Source organism: Dasypus novemcinctus, chromosome 8 (genome assembly GCF_030445035.2).
Source record: "Dasypus novemcinctus isolate mDasNov1 chromosome 8, mDasNov1.1.hap2, whole genome shotgun sequence".
Classification (NCBI taxonomy): Eukaryota; Metazoa; Chordata; class Mammalia; order Cingulata; family Dasypodidae; genus Dasypus; species Dasypus novemcinctus.
In genome coordinates this window covers 23,854,931-23,869,187 of record NC_080680.1, presented here as the reverse complement: position 1 = coordinate 23,869,187, position 14,257 = coordinate 23,854,931, and the positions used below count along the sequence as shown (strand labels likewise).

At 40.8% G+C, this 14,257-nt stretch overlaps 1 protein-coding gene across 7 annotated transcripts in view; it reads left to right on the top strand.

The window, feature by feature from the left end:
* The window catches only part of NTRK2 (neurotrophic receptor tyrosine kinase 2), a 365,415-nt gene that overhangs the window by 59,962 nt on the left and 291,196 nt on the right, over window positions 1-14,257 (top strand). For all 7 annotated transcript variants that reach the window (XM_071216654.1, XM_071216653.1, XM_071216656.1 and 4 more), the window contains 2 exons: window positions 8,154-8,180; window positions 10,864-10,964. In XM_071216654.1, the coding sequence (XP_071072755.1) occupies window positions 8,154-8,180; window positions 10,864-10,964 (128 nt within the window). The remainder of the gene's footprint in view (window positions 1-8,153; window positions 8,181-10,863; window positions 10,965-14,257) is intronic.

Sequence of the window (14,257 nt, the reverse complement as noted above, 5' to 3'; positions counted from 1 at the left end):
ACATGAGTAAATGCATCTCTACTCCAAGCTGGGAGCTTGCAACTCCTTCCTCAGTTTCAAGGAATGCAACTTGGTGTGGTTGGGGTTCCTCTGCCCCTGTAGATGACCCTGTTGGACATATGGCTACCATATTGGGTGGTGCAGTTCTAGAGCTTGATGCTCTGAAAATAAAGGGAGGAGGGTTCAATTGAGCTATTGAAAGAAAAGGATTTTCCACATAAGCTGTTTCCCAAGCTGCCTATGTCTTCATAAGGAACACTCATGTTCTCTTGTCCTGAGCCCTTGTGAGCAAAGGTCCAACCCACTGATCATTGCATCTTGCTGCTAGATCAGCCTTCTCTTGCAGGGGTCAGACATTTGTCTGAGTCTTTACTTGCAGGGAAACCAGTTCAGGTTCTCATGGAAGTCCCCTGGTAGGGTGAAGGCATATCAACACTTCTCCCCAAAGAAACTTTTTATAAACTCTTCCTTTTTCTCTCCCTTTTGGGACCTCTTAATGTCTCAGTGTGAATCAGAGGTTTCAAAGGGTATGGATACAGTTCTCAGCCATTTCCTTTGTGAGTTCTATCTATGAATATTTCATATTCACTTTGATGGTAGTTACTGAGGCAGGAAAAGTCTCATTTAACATCTTGTTACACCAAAATCTTGACATTCTGAAGGTATCTACAGTCCATGTAAGCGACCTATCTCCTAGAGCAGTGCCATCCAAGGAAACTGTGCATTGATGGAAATGTTCAGTATCTGCACCATCTATATGGTAGCCACAAGCCACATGTGGCTACTGAGCACTTAAAATATGAAGCTGAATTCAAATTTTTTTTCTAATTTCAATTAATTTTAATTAAATGGCTACTAATGGCTACTGTATTGGGTGGTACAGACCTAGAGTTTGATGCTCTGAAAATAAAGGGAGGAAATAAACTACTGAAAGAAGAGAAAAGATGATGGCAACTATTATCATCCAACTGAAAAATAAATGCATGGCAAAGAGCAATGTTTACATTGGCTTCATCATTTTAAGGGTTCCTCAACATTGAGATGGATGCATTACAGGTTTCAATATGCAGTGACACCTTGCAAGCAAAATTAGGTCAGTCCATGCACATCTGGAGGCAACACTCTGTAGCGTCATAATCTGGATGCCTGAGTGTGAAAGGAATGCTTTCTTCCGGGTGGAGTGTAGCACCACCGTCCTGGACCACAGTCTCAGAAAAAAGTCTAGCATTCCTGTTGCTAATGGTGGGAGGAGTGGCCTGTGAGGCTACTGGCAGGAAGGGTAGGATTCATTCTTCAAGAGACACAATTGTAGTACATTCCATCTAAATGTTGTTCTATGCAGCAGGAGACATGCAGGGGGAGAACTGCTTTTGCTAGAGGCCCAGCTGGTGCTGAAGAAGAATTTGCTGATGCAGAAGATCAGGCTCCCTGATATCTGGCTCTCTGAATGCTGAGATGAGGAGTGGTCAGCTGTTGTTGTTGGCTTCCCTGTGTTCTGCTGTCAGGGGCTTAAGTGATGGGCTATCTCAGTTTGATTTTGTAAGCTTTTCATTTTTCTCTGGACCCGTTTTATAAATAAGGAGCCTGGAGAACAAAGATTCGCCATGCTGAGAGCCAGAAAGAATTTAAACTTGGGACTCCTGGGGGCCAAACCAAACTTTTGTCCACTCTGGGACTGACAGGTAAAGTGAGGTGGCTCTTATAAGCCCAGGAAGTGATGGGCTGTGTGGTCTGGGGATGCTGCAGAGCTGGAGAGCACCCATCTGAAGGCACTCAAATTCAGTTTTTTAAAATATCAGGGCTAACGAAACCTCTCTTTGACGCATTGTGCCCAGAGGCCGTCGTCATGATTTGCGATGCCTAATTTTACTCTGTCTCTCTAATGTGCTACATCTCTCTCTTATCCAAACCTCTCTCCATGGCCTTCGGTATTGTTTATTCTTCCATTTTTACAGATGAGAAAGCTGAGACTTAGAGAGGTGGGAAACCTACCCAAGTAGACCAGAATAAGAAAGAGACATAGCTGGGTGAGGGAACCCTGTCTGTTGGACTCTGTCCTTGCACTCTGAACACCAGCATTTCACTTCTGCAGCTCTGTCCAGGAGTGAGAAACAGAGGGCCCTGTGCTGTCCACTGCAGTGAGTTACAAACCTGGAGACAATGTGTGTCCTGCAAAGCTGGGTGAATAAAACACAAATCCTCCTCCTGAAAAGGAAAAACAGCTCCAACCACCCATAATATAAGAAGAGGCATAGAGACAGGAGGCTTTCTTTCCTCTCCCCTGCACCTCTTCGTGGTTGCCGTCAACCTTTGTGCATGCTCTGAGGTCAGCTTCTAATTCCCAGGGATGTCCCACCTGGGACAGCACCCACCTGTTGAAGGCAAGAGCATTATTCAGCTGAGGCTATGTGGAAATTTTAGTCAAGGAACAGTAAGGGCACCTCTTGGAATATATTTTAGTGCGTGTGTGTGAAAGATGAATGAGTTGACATTAAGTGGAATAGATGGAACCTCTAAGATGTTACTTTTAATGAGGGAAACTCCTGTCACTTGCTGTTAATCCAAGTGACTCATTCAGATCTGGTGTTTGAACTTGGAATATTCAGCATCGGTAGTCCCCACACCCCACATTGTTGAAAAAGAAGCTTTGGCATAGTAGAAAGAGTTTGGAATCGTGTCTGATTAATACATGACTTCATCTTCTACTGACTGTGGCTTTGAACAATTTTCCTAATGTCTGAATCTGGCCTTCCTTCTCTATAGAAAGTAGGGGTCTAGCTACTTCTTAGATGTTGTTGTAAAGATGAGAATATCTGAAAATGCCTAATATAGTAGCTGGCACGTGGTCCTCTTCTCAGGTGGGTAGGGAGAGAATTAAGCAAGGCGGTGCACACCTCACTTCTTTTTGTGTTTGCTCCTCTGTAGACCTCAGGGAGGAACTTTCCACCCAGAGCTTTTAGCTCAGCATTCACTTTGCCCTCTTTGTCCAGAAGTGTGAACCTGCCCAGAAAAGAGGGGCTCAGGACTCCATTCTCCTATGTGAGCTTTCTAGATGTGGCCCTTTAAGGAGAAAATGTTAAGTCCAAGTGTGGTTCCCAGAGAGGGAGGGTAAATGTAAGGCCTCTCTGGCATCTAAGCTCTCTTTTCCTTTCCCCTTCCCAGTTTGGAATGGGTCCCAGAGATGTGCCAAAGGAAACAAAACAAGGCACTTCCTGTTACCCCCCAGGGATTTTTGCTCCCTTGGCCAGAGCTACCCAGCTATTCTTAGTTTGACTGTAGGTTTCATTGCAGAGGCCTTCCTGCTTGCCTACTGGGGCCTTGACTCATAAAGCCTCTCAGCCTGTGGTAAGCCATCTCCTCTCCAACTTTAATGTGCACTCATATCACCTGGAAATGCTGTGAAAATGCAGATTCTGATTCAGTGGGCCTGGAGAAGGGCCTAAGAGTCTCCATTTCTAACAAGTGCTCAGCAGCTGCTGCCGCCACTGGCCCCGAATCACAGGGTAGTTCACTCCTCTCAGGCTCTGACTCCCCTTCGAACCTGAAGGAGTCCCTGGAAGAGCTTGTCGGGCATCCTTCAAGGTTACTTCACTGGCACTCTCTGAGGATATCAAGGAGTAATAATGATAAAGATATAGAAGAGAAATGCACAGAAAGAGCTCTGATTAGTTCTGGCAAAAAGTAGTGTGAATGCAATTCAGGCTTGAGAAGTCCTGGAAGAGTGGATGACAAGTAGAGAAAGCAGTTGTGCGCGCACGCACACACATGCAAAGCAAGGGGTTATCTGAGGATTCGCCAAAGATTCTGCAGTCTCCCATTTAGCTTACAGGCCAAAAATAAAGGCTTGTCTACGATGAAATTGATCCACTTTGTGGCTGACATTGGAATTCAATCCTACATCTAGAAAAGTCCTTTCCTGAACATGAAATGGTGTGTGGAGACTGAGTGGTGATGAGAAGGGGTGAGAGTGCCTGTACCCCTTTTTAAGCAGAAATTCATGGCAGGGAGCAGGGGTGGGTGGACTTCTCCTTAAGATTGAGATTGCTGGCTACTGTCATGAGGAAGAAACCTGGAATCTCTGTGTAACATCTTCTGATCAGATGGCAAAAGGCCCAAGTATTTTGAAGGTCAGATAATTCCATAAACATGAACATGTTGGTTGTTTAAGAGTAGATCCTCTCATCTATATCATTACCCAAATGATTTATATGCTACGCTTGGAACAAACCTCAGCAAGGCACTAGATGATAAAGTACCGTTGGCCTATAGCTTTGCATTCTTTAGGCAGTGCATAAAGTGTGTCTCTATGGCCCACTCATTCAGCAGGAATGTCACAGCTGAAGAACACTCATCCACACAAGCAGTGGGAGTTAGTGACTTGTGCTTCCTAATTCGGGTGCAGCTGTGTCCCATGCAAAATGCACGTCAGGAGCACACTGTATGTATTGATAGCATTTCCCTCAAGGTTTCTCATTCCGTGCCTTGTTATCAAGATTCCTGATGTCTGGGTGAACTAGAACTCTCTGCAGCACTTCAAATGAACCTAAACTGGCAGCTTTAGATTTGGTATCCTTAGTCCTAAGAACTTAAGGAGAGGAAATTTCTCCAAATATTACATTAAGAAAATGTAAAGGTCCATTTGGGGTGTTTTGTGGAAGTTCTTTGGGTGATGAGGAGCAAACACAGATCTCCAGCCAGCCAAGAAAGCCTGAAAGGACAGCTTTGCTAGATCAGATACCCTGGTGGTGGTGGTGGTGGGGGGTCAGCTTAGAGGCACTGGGCTTACCTGACCTAGGCTCCTGTGAGGGTGTGAGGAGGAGAGGGGAAGAAGCACAGGGGGTTCCTGGCTAAGGCTTTCCAGGAGGTACTGGAGACTGGAGGAGTGAATCTCAATGGCACGAAAAATAGAAGCATCAAAGCCACTTGGAGAAACTGAGAGCAGCTTCTTATCATCCAAGCCATATGGAAGGGAAGTTACCTGCCCTGCTAGTAAATTACATGGCACAAAAGGGCAGAAGTGCAAAGGACCATTTGGAGAAGAAATAAAGGGCAGCTCTTATCATCCAAACCTTACAGAGTTGCAAGCTTTGTTAATTGTGGTCATGCCCGGGGCAACGCTAGCTGGGCTGGTAGCTCAAGAGAGAAACTTACAACTGAGCCAGGCAGGATGACGAGGTGCCAAATATAATTACTTTTATGTCATTACAACCTCACCCCTCCCCCCCCCCATAGTTTGTCCCTTAGGCCGTTTGCCAGAGCCCATTTTTTGTCGTGGAGGTGAAAGAAAGCAAATTTTACCTGCCTTTCTGCCTTAAATAACTGAGAAGTGTCTGGTTTGGCCATAAACTCATAATAATCATGATAATTAAGATTTATATTTAAATGACTCTTTATATCTCAGGAGTACTAATGTTAATTAATTATGCTTCCCAAAGCTCCTGGGAGGTACCAAAGTGAATGCTATTATCCTTTCTGATCTTATTTGAGACTTGGGTTGCAGAAAAAAGTGAAGAGACTCCCAGTGCTAGATAGCGAATTAGTGGTTCAGCCAGAAATGAAAGGCAGCCATCTGGACCCCTGATGTTTTCAGGTCCTGAGTTCAGCTTGCCATTCAGAAAGAGAAGAAGAGAAGGACCTGCAAGTCAAAATGTGAGTTGGGAAGCACTGTTGACAAAGCAAGGACAGTTGAGTTAGAGCAAATCTTTTGCTATTGCTTTCTAATATGGAATCCTTTGAAATAGTTTTCAAGATCACACCAGACTGTGCAAATGGAATTGAAAAAAGAAGTGTTTTGTTTTGTTTTATTTTTTGTTTCTTTATAGGGCATTAGAAGGAGACTTAAAGCTTAATGAAAGAAAACAGATGAGTCTTCCTGGTGGTTTCAGTTTCCTAGGCTGCTTAAAGCAGGTAGTGTGCATTGGGTTGGCTTAAATGATGAGAAGTTACTGCCTTCCAGATAGAGGCCAGGAAAATGTCCAAATTAAGGTGTCATCAAGGCAATGCTTTCTTCCTGAAGACTGGCTGCCAGCTCTCCTTGGCTCCTCTTCCACATGGCAAGGCACATGATGGCGTCTGCTGGTCTCTCCCTTCTCTTCTGGGCTTCCTTGCTTTCAGCTTCTTACTTGGGTGGCTTCCTCTCTCTCTATAGTCATCACATTTATAAAGGACTCCAGTAATATAGAATTAAGACCCATCCTGAATGAGGTGGGCCACACCTTAACTGAAGTAGCCTCCTCAAAAGGATTCAAACCCACTTACATTGGGTTCCCCCCCACAGAAGAGGATTAGCTTTAAGAACATGATTTTCCAGGGGTACATCCAGTTCCAAACCACCACACTTGTCTCCATCATTGTTTTTCTCTTTGTGGCTGCATGGAAAATGTACCCTATCCTCAGGCTACCCCTCCTTCCACAATTTTTTTTCATCCTACAAATGTGTTTTTCCTTAATGTGGATGCAGGATTTAACCTGATATAAGTAAGATACAGCTGGTATTAGATGATGAGAATTAAAAAAAAAAATCCTAACTTTAGGTTGTTTTGCATGGAATTAAGAACTTGGTGAGATGTTTTGGTTTCATATTCTTGGGGGCAAGAAGCCTAAATGTACCAGGGATCTGTTGGCGGTACAAGCATCACTTATTCAATAAAGAACTTAATCAAGAGAGCCTCTGTGGCTAGAATAGTCTTTAATGTTCTTTTCTTATGGAATGCTTGGTCCTCTTATAATTCTGACTACATACTGTAAATGCATATTGGCGTTAAATACATATTGCATAATATAGCTCAAAACTACTTTGAAATGGCATTTGGGATAATAAGGCTCATCAAAATACAATTTGAATCTACTAGAATCAACGACTTTGCATGAATCGACCTAGAGCCATCCCATATGAATGCACAGGTTGTGCACTGCCTAATTTCAGGTGGGACCATCCACCTAGACTGCAGTACGGATGGCACCCCCTAGAGTTGGGCAAAGCACAGACTGCACAGAATTATGTAGCATTCCTGAATTGAGGTCCACAGCCATTCATCTATTCTTTTTTTCCCCTGTGAAAATAGATATTCTTCTGGTTAAAACGTGTTCAATTCTAATTTAAACATTAGGGCCAATATTTTTGGTTCTTCATGTAGACTAACATTGATCGTTCATTGGGGAATACATGGACAAAAACTGGCTCAAGTTTCACATTATTTTAAATGGTATTTTCTGCAAAGGGTTCAGATATGAAATGAAAACAGAGTAAGTTTTATGGTAATCCTAGGAGATAGCTTTGGAAATTCATTTTCCAATGACTTAAATGTTATATCAAAGGTTAATTTTATTTCCAAGTAGACATTTACGGAAAAGTCCAGTTCTGATTGCAAGATAAGTAGCAAATGTTTTAATCACAAGTTCTTGCTTAAAAAAAATTTTTTTAAATGTTTTTGGTGGTTCTCCCGGGGATACCTTAAAACAGAAAATTCTCATCTTGGTGACTGCACAGTCATTTAAAAAATCAGTTGATAGACTTTTGCATTTCTCTCTGAGAGAGCATTTATTTATAATTTCTTATACATAAATTATTTCAATAGGAAAGTATAGATCATTTCATCGTGTTGGGTTGGAACAAAAAATAGGGTTTATTCAGTCTTGGAAGCCCCCCTGAAGATCAAGTGGAAAATAAAATTATTTTAGATTATGCAGAGTGGTGAATAATGTTTTTATAAATGCAAATGGAGTTGCCAAAACAAGATTTGAAAGTAACCCCCTAAACCATCAGAGAACAACAAAAGTGATATGAAAATTATTTGTCCCTGGAATAAAAGTTCCAAAATTGCTCTTCAAATGGAAAATACAAAATAGGCAAAGTACAAAACAAGAAATGATCCTAATTCGTTGATGGCTGAAGTTTTCCCAGTGAAAGTAATTTGTGATTTTTCTTTTCTTTTTTTGAAGGGGTGGAGGTTGGGAAGACTTTGGGGAGGTGGACATAGCTAACGTGAAGTAAACTAAGAATTTCAAGTTATATTTGCTTGTTCTGCCAAACAGTGTATTCTATTATAATATCTGTGAGGTATATCTAGTTCATTTTAGTCAGTATAAATTAGTTGTTTATTATCTCCAAAATGCATACTTACAAGTCTTTTTTTTTTTAATTTGCTTTTTAGGTGCAAACCCTGATGTCATTTATGAAGGTAGCTATCGTGTTCCCCTTATTTTGTGTATTTTTCCAAAATGTCTGTCTAAAATGAATAAATCAACTAAAAGAAGACCATTAAGCTCAGTTAAATATACACTTAAAGCATTGCATATGCCAAAATAGTATTTTAAAAATCATTCGCTATTGATGGCCCTTCTCCCTAGATATTTGCAGTGCTTGTAAAATAGCACTTGCTCCTGCTGTGTTCTTGGAAGCAGTCAATCCATTCTGCTGTAACGGATATTTTGTTTCCATAATTAGAAACTAATTACCTGTTTAAGAGCCATGACTACAAAGAAAAGGGAGTTGTATCCGTTAGCATGTTTCTGGATATAAGAGTAAACCTAATTGAAATTAGGTTTCTTGTTTAATAAGGAAATTTGGCTCACCTCAGAGGTAGGACAGCTCAACCATAACTCATCAGAGACCCACATTCTCTTCATCTCTGTACTCCGATGCCTACTATACCAGCCTCAGAGAAAGCTGGTTCCTCTTATAGTTACAAGGTGTTGTCAGCAGAGGGGCCACTGTCATTCTCATGGATGTGAAAAAGGGAAGAGCTTCTGAAAAGTGTGCCGGAAGAAAGATAACTTTCCCAGAGAGCAACAAGTCTTCTTCCGGTTTAGTTTAAGAATGAATATGGTCATGATTTGTTATTGCCTGCATTATTGATAAGAGAGAGGGTTGACCCCTGACTAGCTAGACCCACCCCTGCAGGTGAAGGTGGCTCGCCCCGGAGGAGAGGGGCTCACTGGGGGTGAGGGTGGGGACACTTGAACAAAATAGGGTTCCCTTAGGAATGTGGAAAGGGAATTTCCAATATGTCCCCGGTATTAGCTATTGACCAAATAGCTCATCTCTATTTTGCAGTTTTGATTGAATACCAGAGATGTTTCACTAAGTATGAAAAACCCATCTTTAACACATATCCACACCACCTTCATGATCAGGAGGCCACTGCGTAGGAGGGAGGTGGCAGGCTAAATTTCAAGACATGGCTAGAAAATTAAGACTGATTTAAAGTTTCTGTTCATATGTTTATTCTATAAAATATATGTATTTGTAGATGAACATTTATATATTTTTTTAAATAAAATTATTTTATGGTTTTCTATTTATTACATGTGTATATTTAACTTGAGCTTATTTTAGCTAGGAAATTATATTTCATTGCCTGCTTATTTATATGGTAAGCCATGTTTTTCCAACCTGTGATTGGGATGATTGTGTGCCTGTGTGTTACTTATGTATTTTTGTTTTTATTTGCTTTGATATGGTTTAAAGGAAGAATATCTTCAATTGGATCACAGGGGTGGAGGTTGGAGGATGTGTTTGGATTATGATTTTACATTAAAAAAATTTTTTGGACTCTTTAGTGACTTCAACACTTTAAAAAAATGTCATCTTCGATTTGGATCTCTGGGCTGAAATGTCATGATATTGAACTATAAATACTTCAGTGATTTAAATTTTACATGAGTTGTTGGATATAATATGAAAAGGAAAAAATAAACATTGTTTGTTAGTATTGGATTGAGATATAGTTACTCAAAATGTGAGTGGGGAGATTATCATTCTGGAGTTCAAAGTAAAACAGCAAACAGAAAATAGGTGCTTTTTCTGTTGTTTTCATTCACATTCAAAGAGACTTTGTTAATAGAAAAAAGATTAAATTGGTTGCCCTGAGGCCAGCCTGATATTTCTTTCTAGGGAAATTTAGTTAGGGCTGAGTTAACAAGGTAGCTTGCTCAGGATGCAAACTGAAGAAAGGCATCTTACCTATTAAGGATTAAAATTTTGAAAATTATATACACCATTGTCCATAACAAGTTTACCAAGAATTTTTGTGACCTTTTTTGTATGTAATGCTACTATTAAAAACACGACTATCCATTAAAAAAAATCAGTTATATATTTCCATGCCTGATTATTGTATACTAAAATTGATTCAGAAAATAGCAATTACATTTGAGGATGGTGAAATGAGAATACATGTTTATAATTCTAAATATGTTGTTGGCACAGTTCCCTATCAATTAACAAATCTGAAACAGGAACATTGGTAATTCAGAACTCTTCAAAAGTTCACATGTAAACCAAAGTTCCATATCTATGCTGATTCTACATTCCAGATTGAGTGTCTACCTTACTCAAATAAGATACACATGTCCAGGGAAAAGGTACTGATGATATCAAGTCTAGATTCCTGTTTGGACTCTGCTGGCCCCTTGCCATGTGACTGCAGACTTATCAAGTAACTTTCTTTGGCTGACATAATTACTCTGTAGAACCAGAGGTTAGACTTGATTTCTAAAGACACTTCCAGGTCTATAAATTTTTGACTCTTAGATGATTGGCTCTTTTAATATTTATTTTAAATGTCTTCCATAAAGGGATATATTCAACCTTAAACCTGGTTTAGAATTTGACCAACAGAACGCTAATATAAGGATCTGGGTTGAATAACATTTGTGGCTTTGTGAATTCCCAACGCAACAGTGGACTTAATTTTGGCAGCCAAATCCTGCATCTTCCATGGCCAGGCCATCAGTGGCTTGGGATCTTGGTGTCTAGTTTTGCTTTGTTCTGGGTCTTACTGAGGTACTGTGATCTTGTGTGTGTTGGTAGCCTATTGGCAAGATGACGGTCCCTTCTCTTTCCTCTTTCTCCAATTTAAGATTATGGGACAGCAGCGAATGACATTGGGGACACCACAAACAGAAGTAATGACATCCCTCCCACAGATATGGCCGACCAGTCCAGTCGGGAGCATCTCTCGGTGAGCATCGTGACGGGCCCGTGTTTTCTAGATTGGCTCTGAGCAGACTGGCTGCTTGTATGTTGGAGGAAGAAGGCTGGTTCAATGTGTGTCCTTCAATAAGGAATTTTTATTGTTCTGCTGTGAACAGGGCATTAAATGTGGGAGAAGTGAATACAAATATTTTGAGAAGTGCTAAAGATAGCTTCTGAGTTTCTGGCTTCTCCTCTCATGGGTCACTTTAATTGCAAGTGGTTTCTTTCTCAAATGTTTGTCCTTTAAAATGTTATTGCTAGAAGAGCAGGAAACCAGCCTTTGTGTTCAGGGACATATAGGCGTAATCCTGATTTCCACAACTTCACACCCGTGTTCTTAATTTTTTAAACAAAAGTTTGAGTGACACAAAATGTCAGGAATCCAGTAGGTTCTGGAAGGAACTGTGTGTGTGAGGGGGGGAGGTGATATTTTAAAAATGAATGAAACACAGGTCTGACCTTAGTTGCTTAAACTTCGGTCAGAGACTTGAGATGCTAGTATTCATACCTAAAATACAAGTAGAAAAGGAACAACATGATGAGAGAGATAGAAATAGAGAGGCATTGTGTTCCTTCCAGCTGGGAGGCTCAGGGAGGCGTCTGTGGGACAAGGAGCATGTTTTACAATGACCTGTGCAGGCTGGTTGGGTTTTGGTTACACAGAAATGGGAGGAATGGTCATCTAAGCACTTAAAGTTGCTTGTGTGTGTAAAAAACCCAGTGAACATGAATTGTGCTCACGGGTCCCTATGTATTGCCATTACTGAAAATTACATGTCAGCTTCAGTTTTCTGTCCTTATTCCAAATGGTACATTTAAACCCTGCATTGGCAATGTCTATGATGTTTCAACCAAAGAGGATATGTATACTGCTGTCCTTTTCTAGTATGGCCACTGGTAGACAAGATTGGTGAAAATAATGTTTGTGGCAAGTCTATACTTTGTACTCCACCTGAGGCCCCTATGCATGAGAGATGAAGGCAATGTTTTCTGTATCATTTAAAGAAAATTTACAAATGATGCATGGCTCAGATATTTAATATATAAACAGCCCCTGATCAGAGGAGATGCTTTTTCTCCTTATCACAGGAGTCTCTGTTAACTAAAGACTTCTTTAAATTTAGAGTTGCTTCAATATGTTTAAATGTTTATTTATGGATCATTGGCTTTTTCTACCACTTAGGACCTACCAACTTGTCTTCACCGTTCTACAGTAATGTAGAGAAGGCAGGGCAGATATCATTATCCCTGTATTCAGATGAGGAAATGGAGGCTTGCAGATGTGAAGCATCTTGTTCCAGCTCTGAATCCCAGTCAGATTTCCAAAGCAGCTATGACACTGTCCCGTTACAGCAGAGGTTGTACAACTCAGGGCAAGCTCTCTGACTTCTCTGAATCCAGTGTCTTTATCTATAAAATGGAGTTTGGAGGGGAGCGGATGTAGCTCAAGTAGTTGAGCACCTGCTTCCCGTGTATGAGGTCCTGGGTTCGATCTCTGGTACCTCCTTAAAAAATGGAGGTTGGACTTGTATATTTAGATATTCCTTTATTATCTGTAGAAGTGTAGAATGGAATTATAAGGTAGAGAAACTACAGCTAAATTACTATGATCTCCTTCCCATAAAAAGGTTAGAAATAAAGATTAAAAATCCAGAATCATTGGGCAAGTTTGAGGAAAATTGTTTTGGTTGGAATAAATTGATCCACAATTAGCCTTTTAGGACTCTGTCCCATTCTGTGGGAGCAGAGGCTGCTGAGAGTTACTTTACACTCAAACATTTGTGGAAGCAGTCCCTGGGAGAGCCACTCACATCTGAAGCATGAGAAAAAGAGGATAATAGCGGATTTGTTCTGCCTTGTCCCAGTGCTTGGCAGGTGCCCTTTCCTCTTTGTGACATCAGAAAAGGTGTAGCTGAAGGATTAGCCATGCGTTTTTATTAGCCTACCTTCACTTGCAACCACTTGCTTTGGAGAGGCAGCCTAATTGATAAATCACAGGTTTAGAACTCAACGACTGGTTCAGATTCCAAGCTCTGCCATGTATTGGAGGTGTAATCTTAGGCTGCTTATTGAATTTTTGAAATCTCTTCCATCTTCATCCTTATTAATACCATCACCATCATCATCATAGCTGGCACTTATTTATTATATATTGTAGTAGATATGGTTCCAAGCCTGTTAGAGGCCTTACAACAACCTATAAGGTAGAGTTATAAACCCCAATTTACACATGAGGACTATGATGTAATTCTGAAATTGTGCAGCTAATAAGTGGTAAACCTAAAATTTAAACTCCTGTTCTTAATCTCCACTCTAGACTGCCTCTTTCTATGACACCCATATATCAGTCAGGATTAGTTAGCTGTGGTAACAAAAATCCCCAAACCTTAATGCAGCATAAATTTATTTCTTACTTGTATCATGTATGTTAGCAAGGAGCTCTGCTCAGCCTAGCCCTAATTTCAGGACTAGGCTGATAAAACAGACATGCTTTGGAAAGTTAACCCTAGAACAGGATTGCTCACCCTTGGTACTACTGACATTTGGGATGAGTAATTCCTTGTTGTGGTACTGTCCTGGGCACTGTAGGATTCTTAGCAGCACAGCTGGTCTTTACCCATGATGTGCTCATAGCTCTCCCCTGCACAACCCTGCTGGGACAACCAAAAACACTAAACATCACCTGGGTGACCACAGTGTTCCCTGTTGAGAACCACTGATCTAGAGGCTCTTGTACTGACAATCAAATCCTCCACCCTGGAAGTAACACAAGTCTTGGCTCATGGGCCAGAACCAGTCATGTGAACTAACCTAACCACAAGCAAGCCAGGAAGTGAGTTCTACAAAGAGAAACAGAAGAAAAAACAAATATTTGGTGAACAGCATTAACCATTACCATAGATATGGACAATTATACCTGTTTTAAGGATTAGTTTGCAGGTTAAGTGAAACAAAGAAGCTTAAGCCTCTAAGTCCCTGTGGCTATCTAATATAGTTTAGAGCAGCAGTTGGCAAACAGCATCCAAATCTGTTTTTGTAAATAAAGTTTTTTTGGCATGCAACCATGTCCATTCGGTGACATATTGTCCACAGCTGCTATCTGCAATGGCATTATTGAGTAGTTGCTTTGGAGACCTTGTGGTCTACAAGCTTGACATATTTACTCTCTGACCCTTTATGGAAAAAAGTTTGCCAGCTCCTTGTTTAGAGTAGCAGACTTTCTTTTTGTAGGTAGAACCTTGGGTTGAGCAACAAGAATGGAAGGAGATACATAGTCCT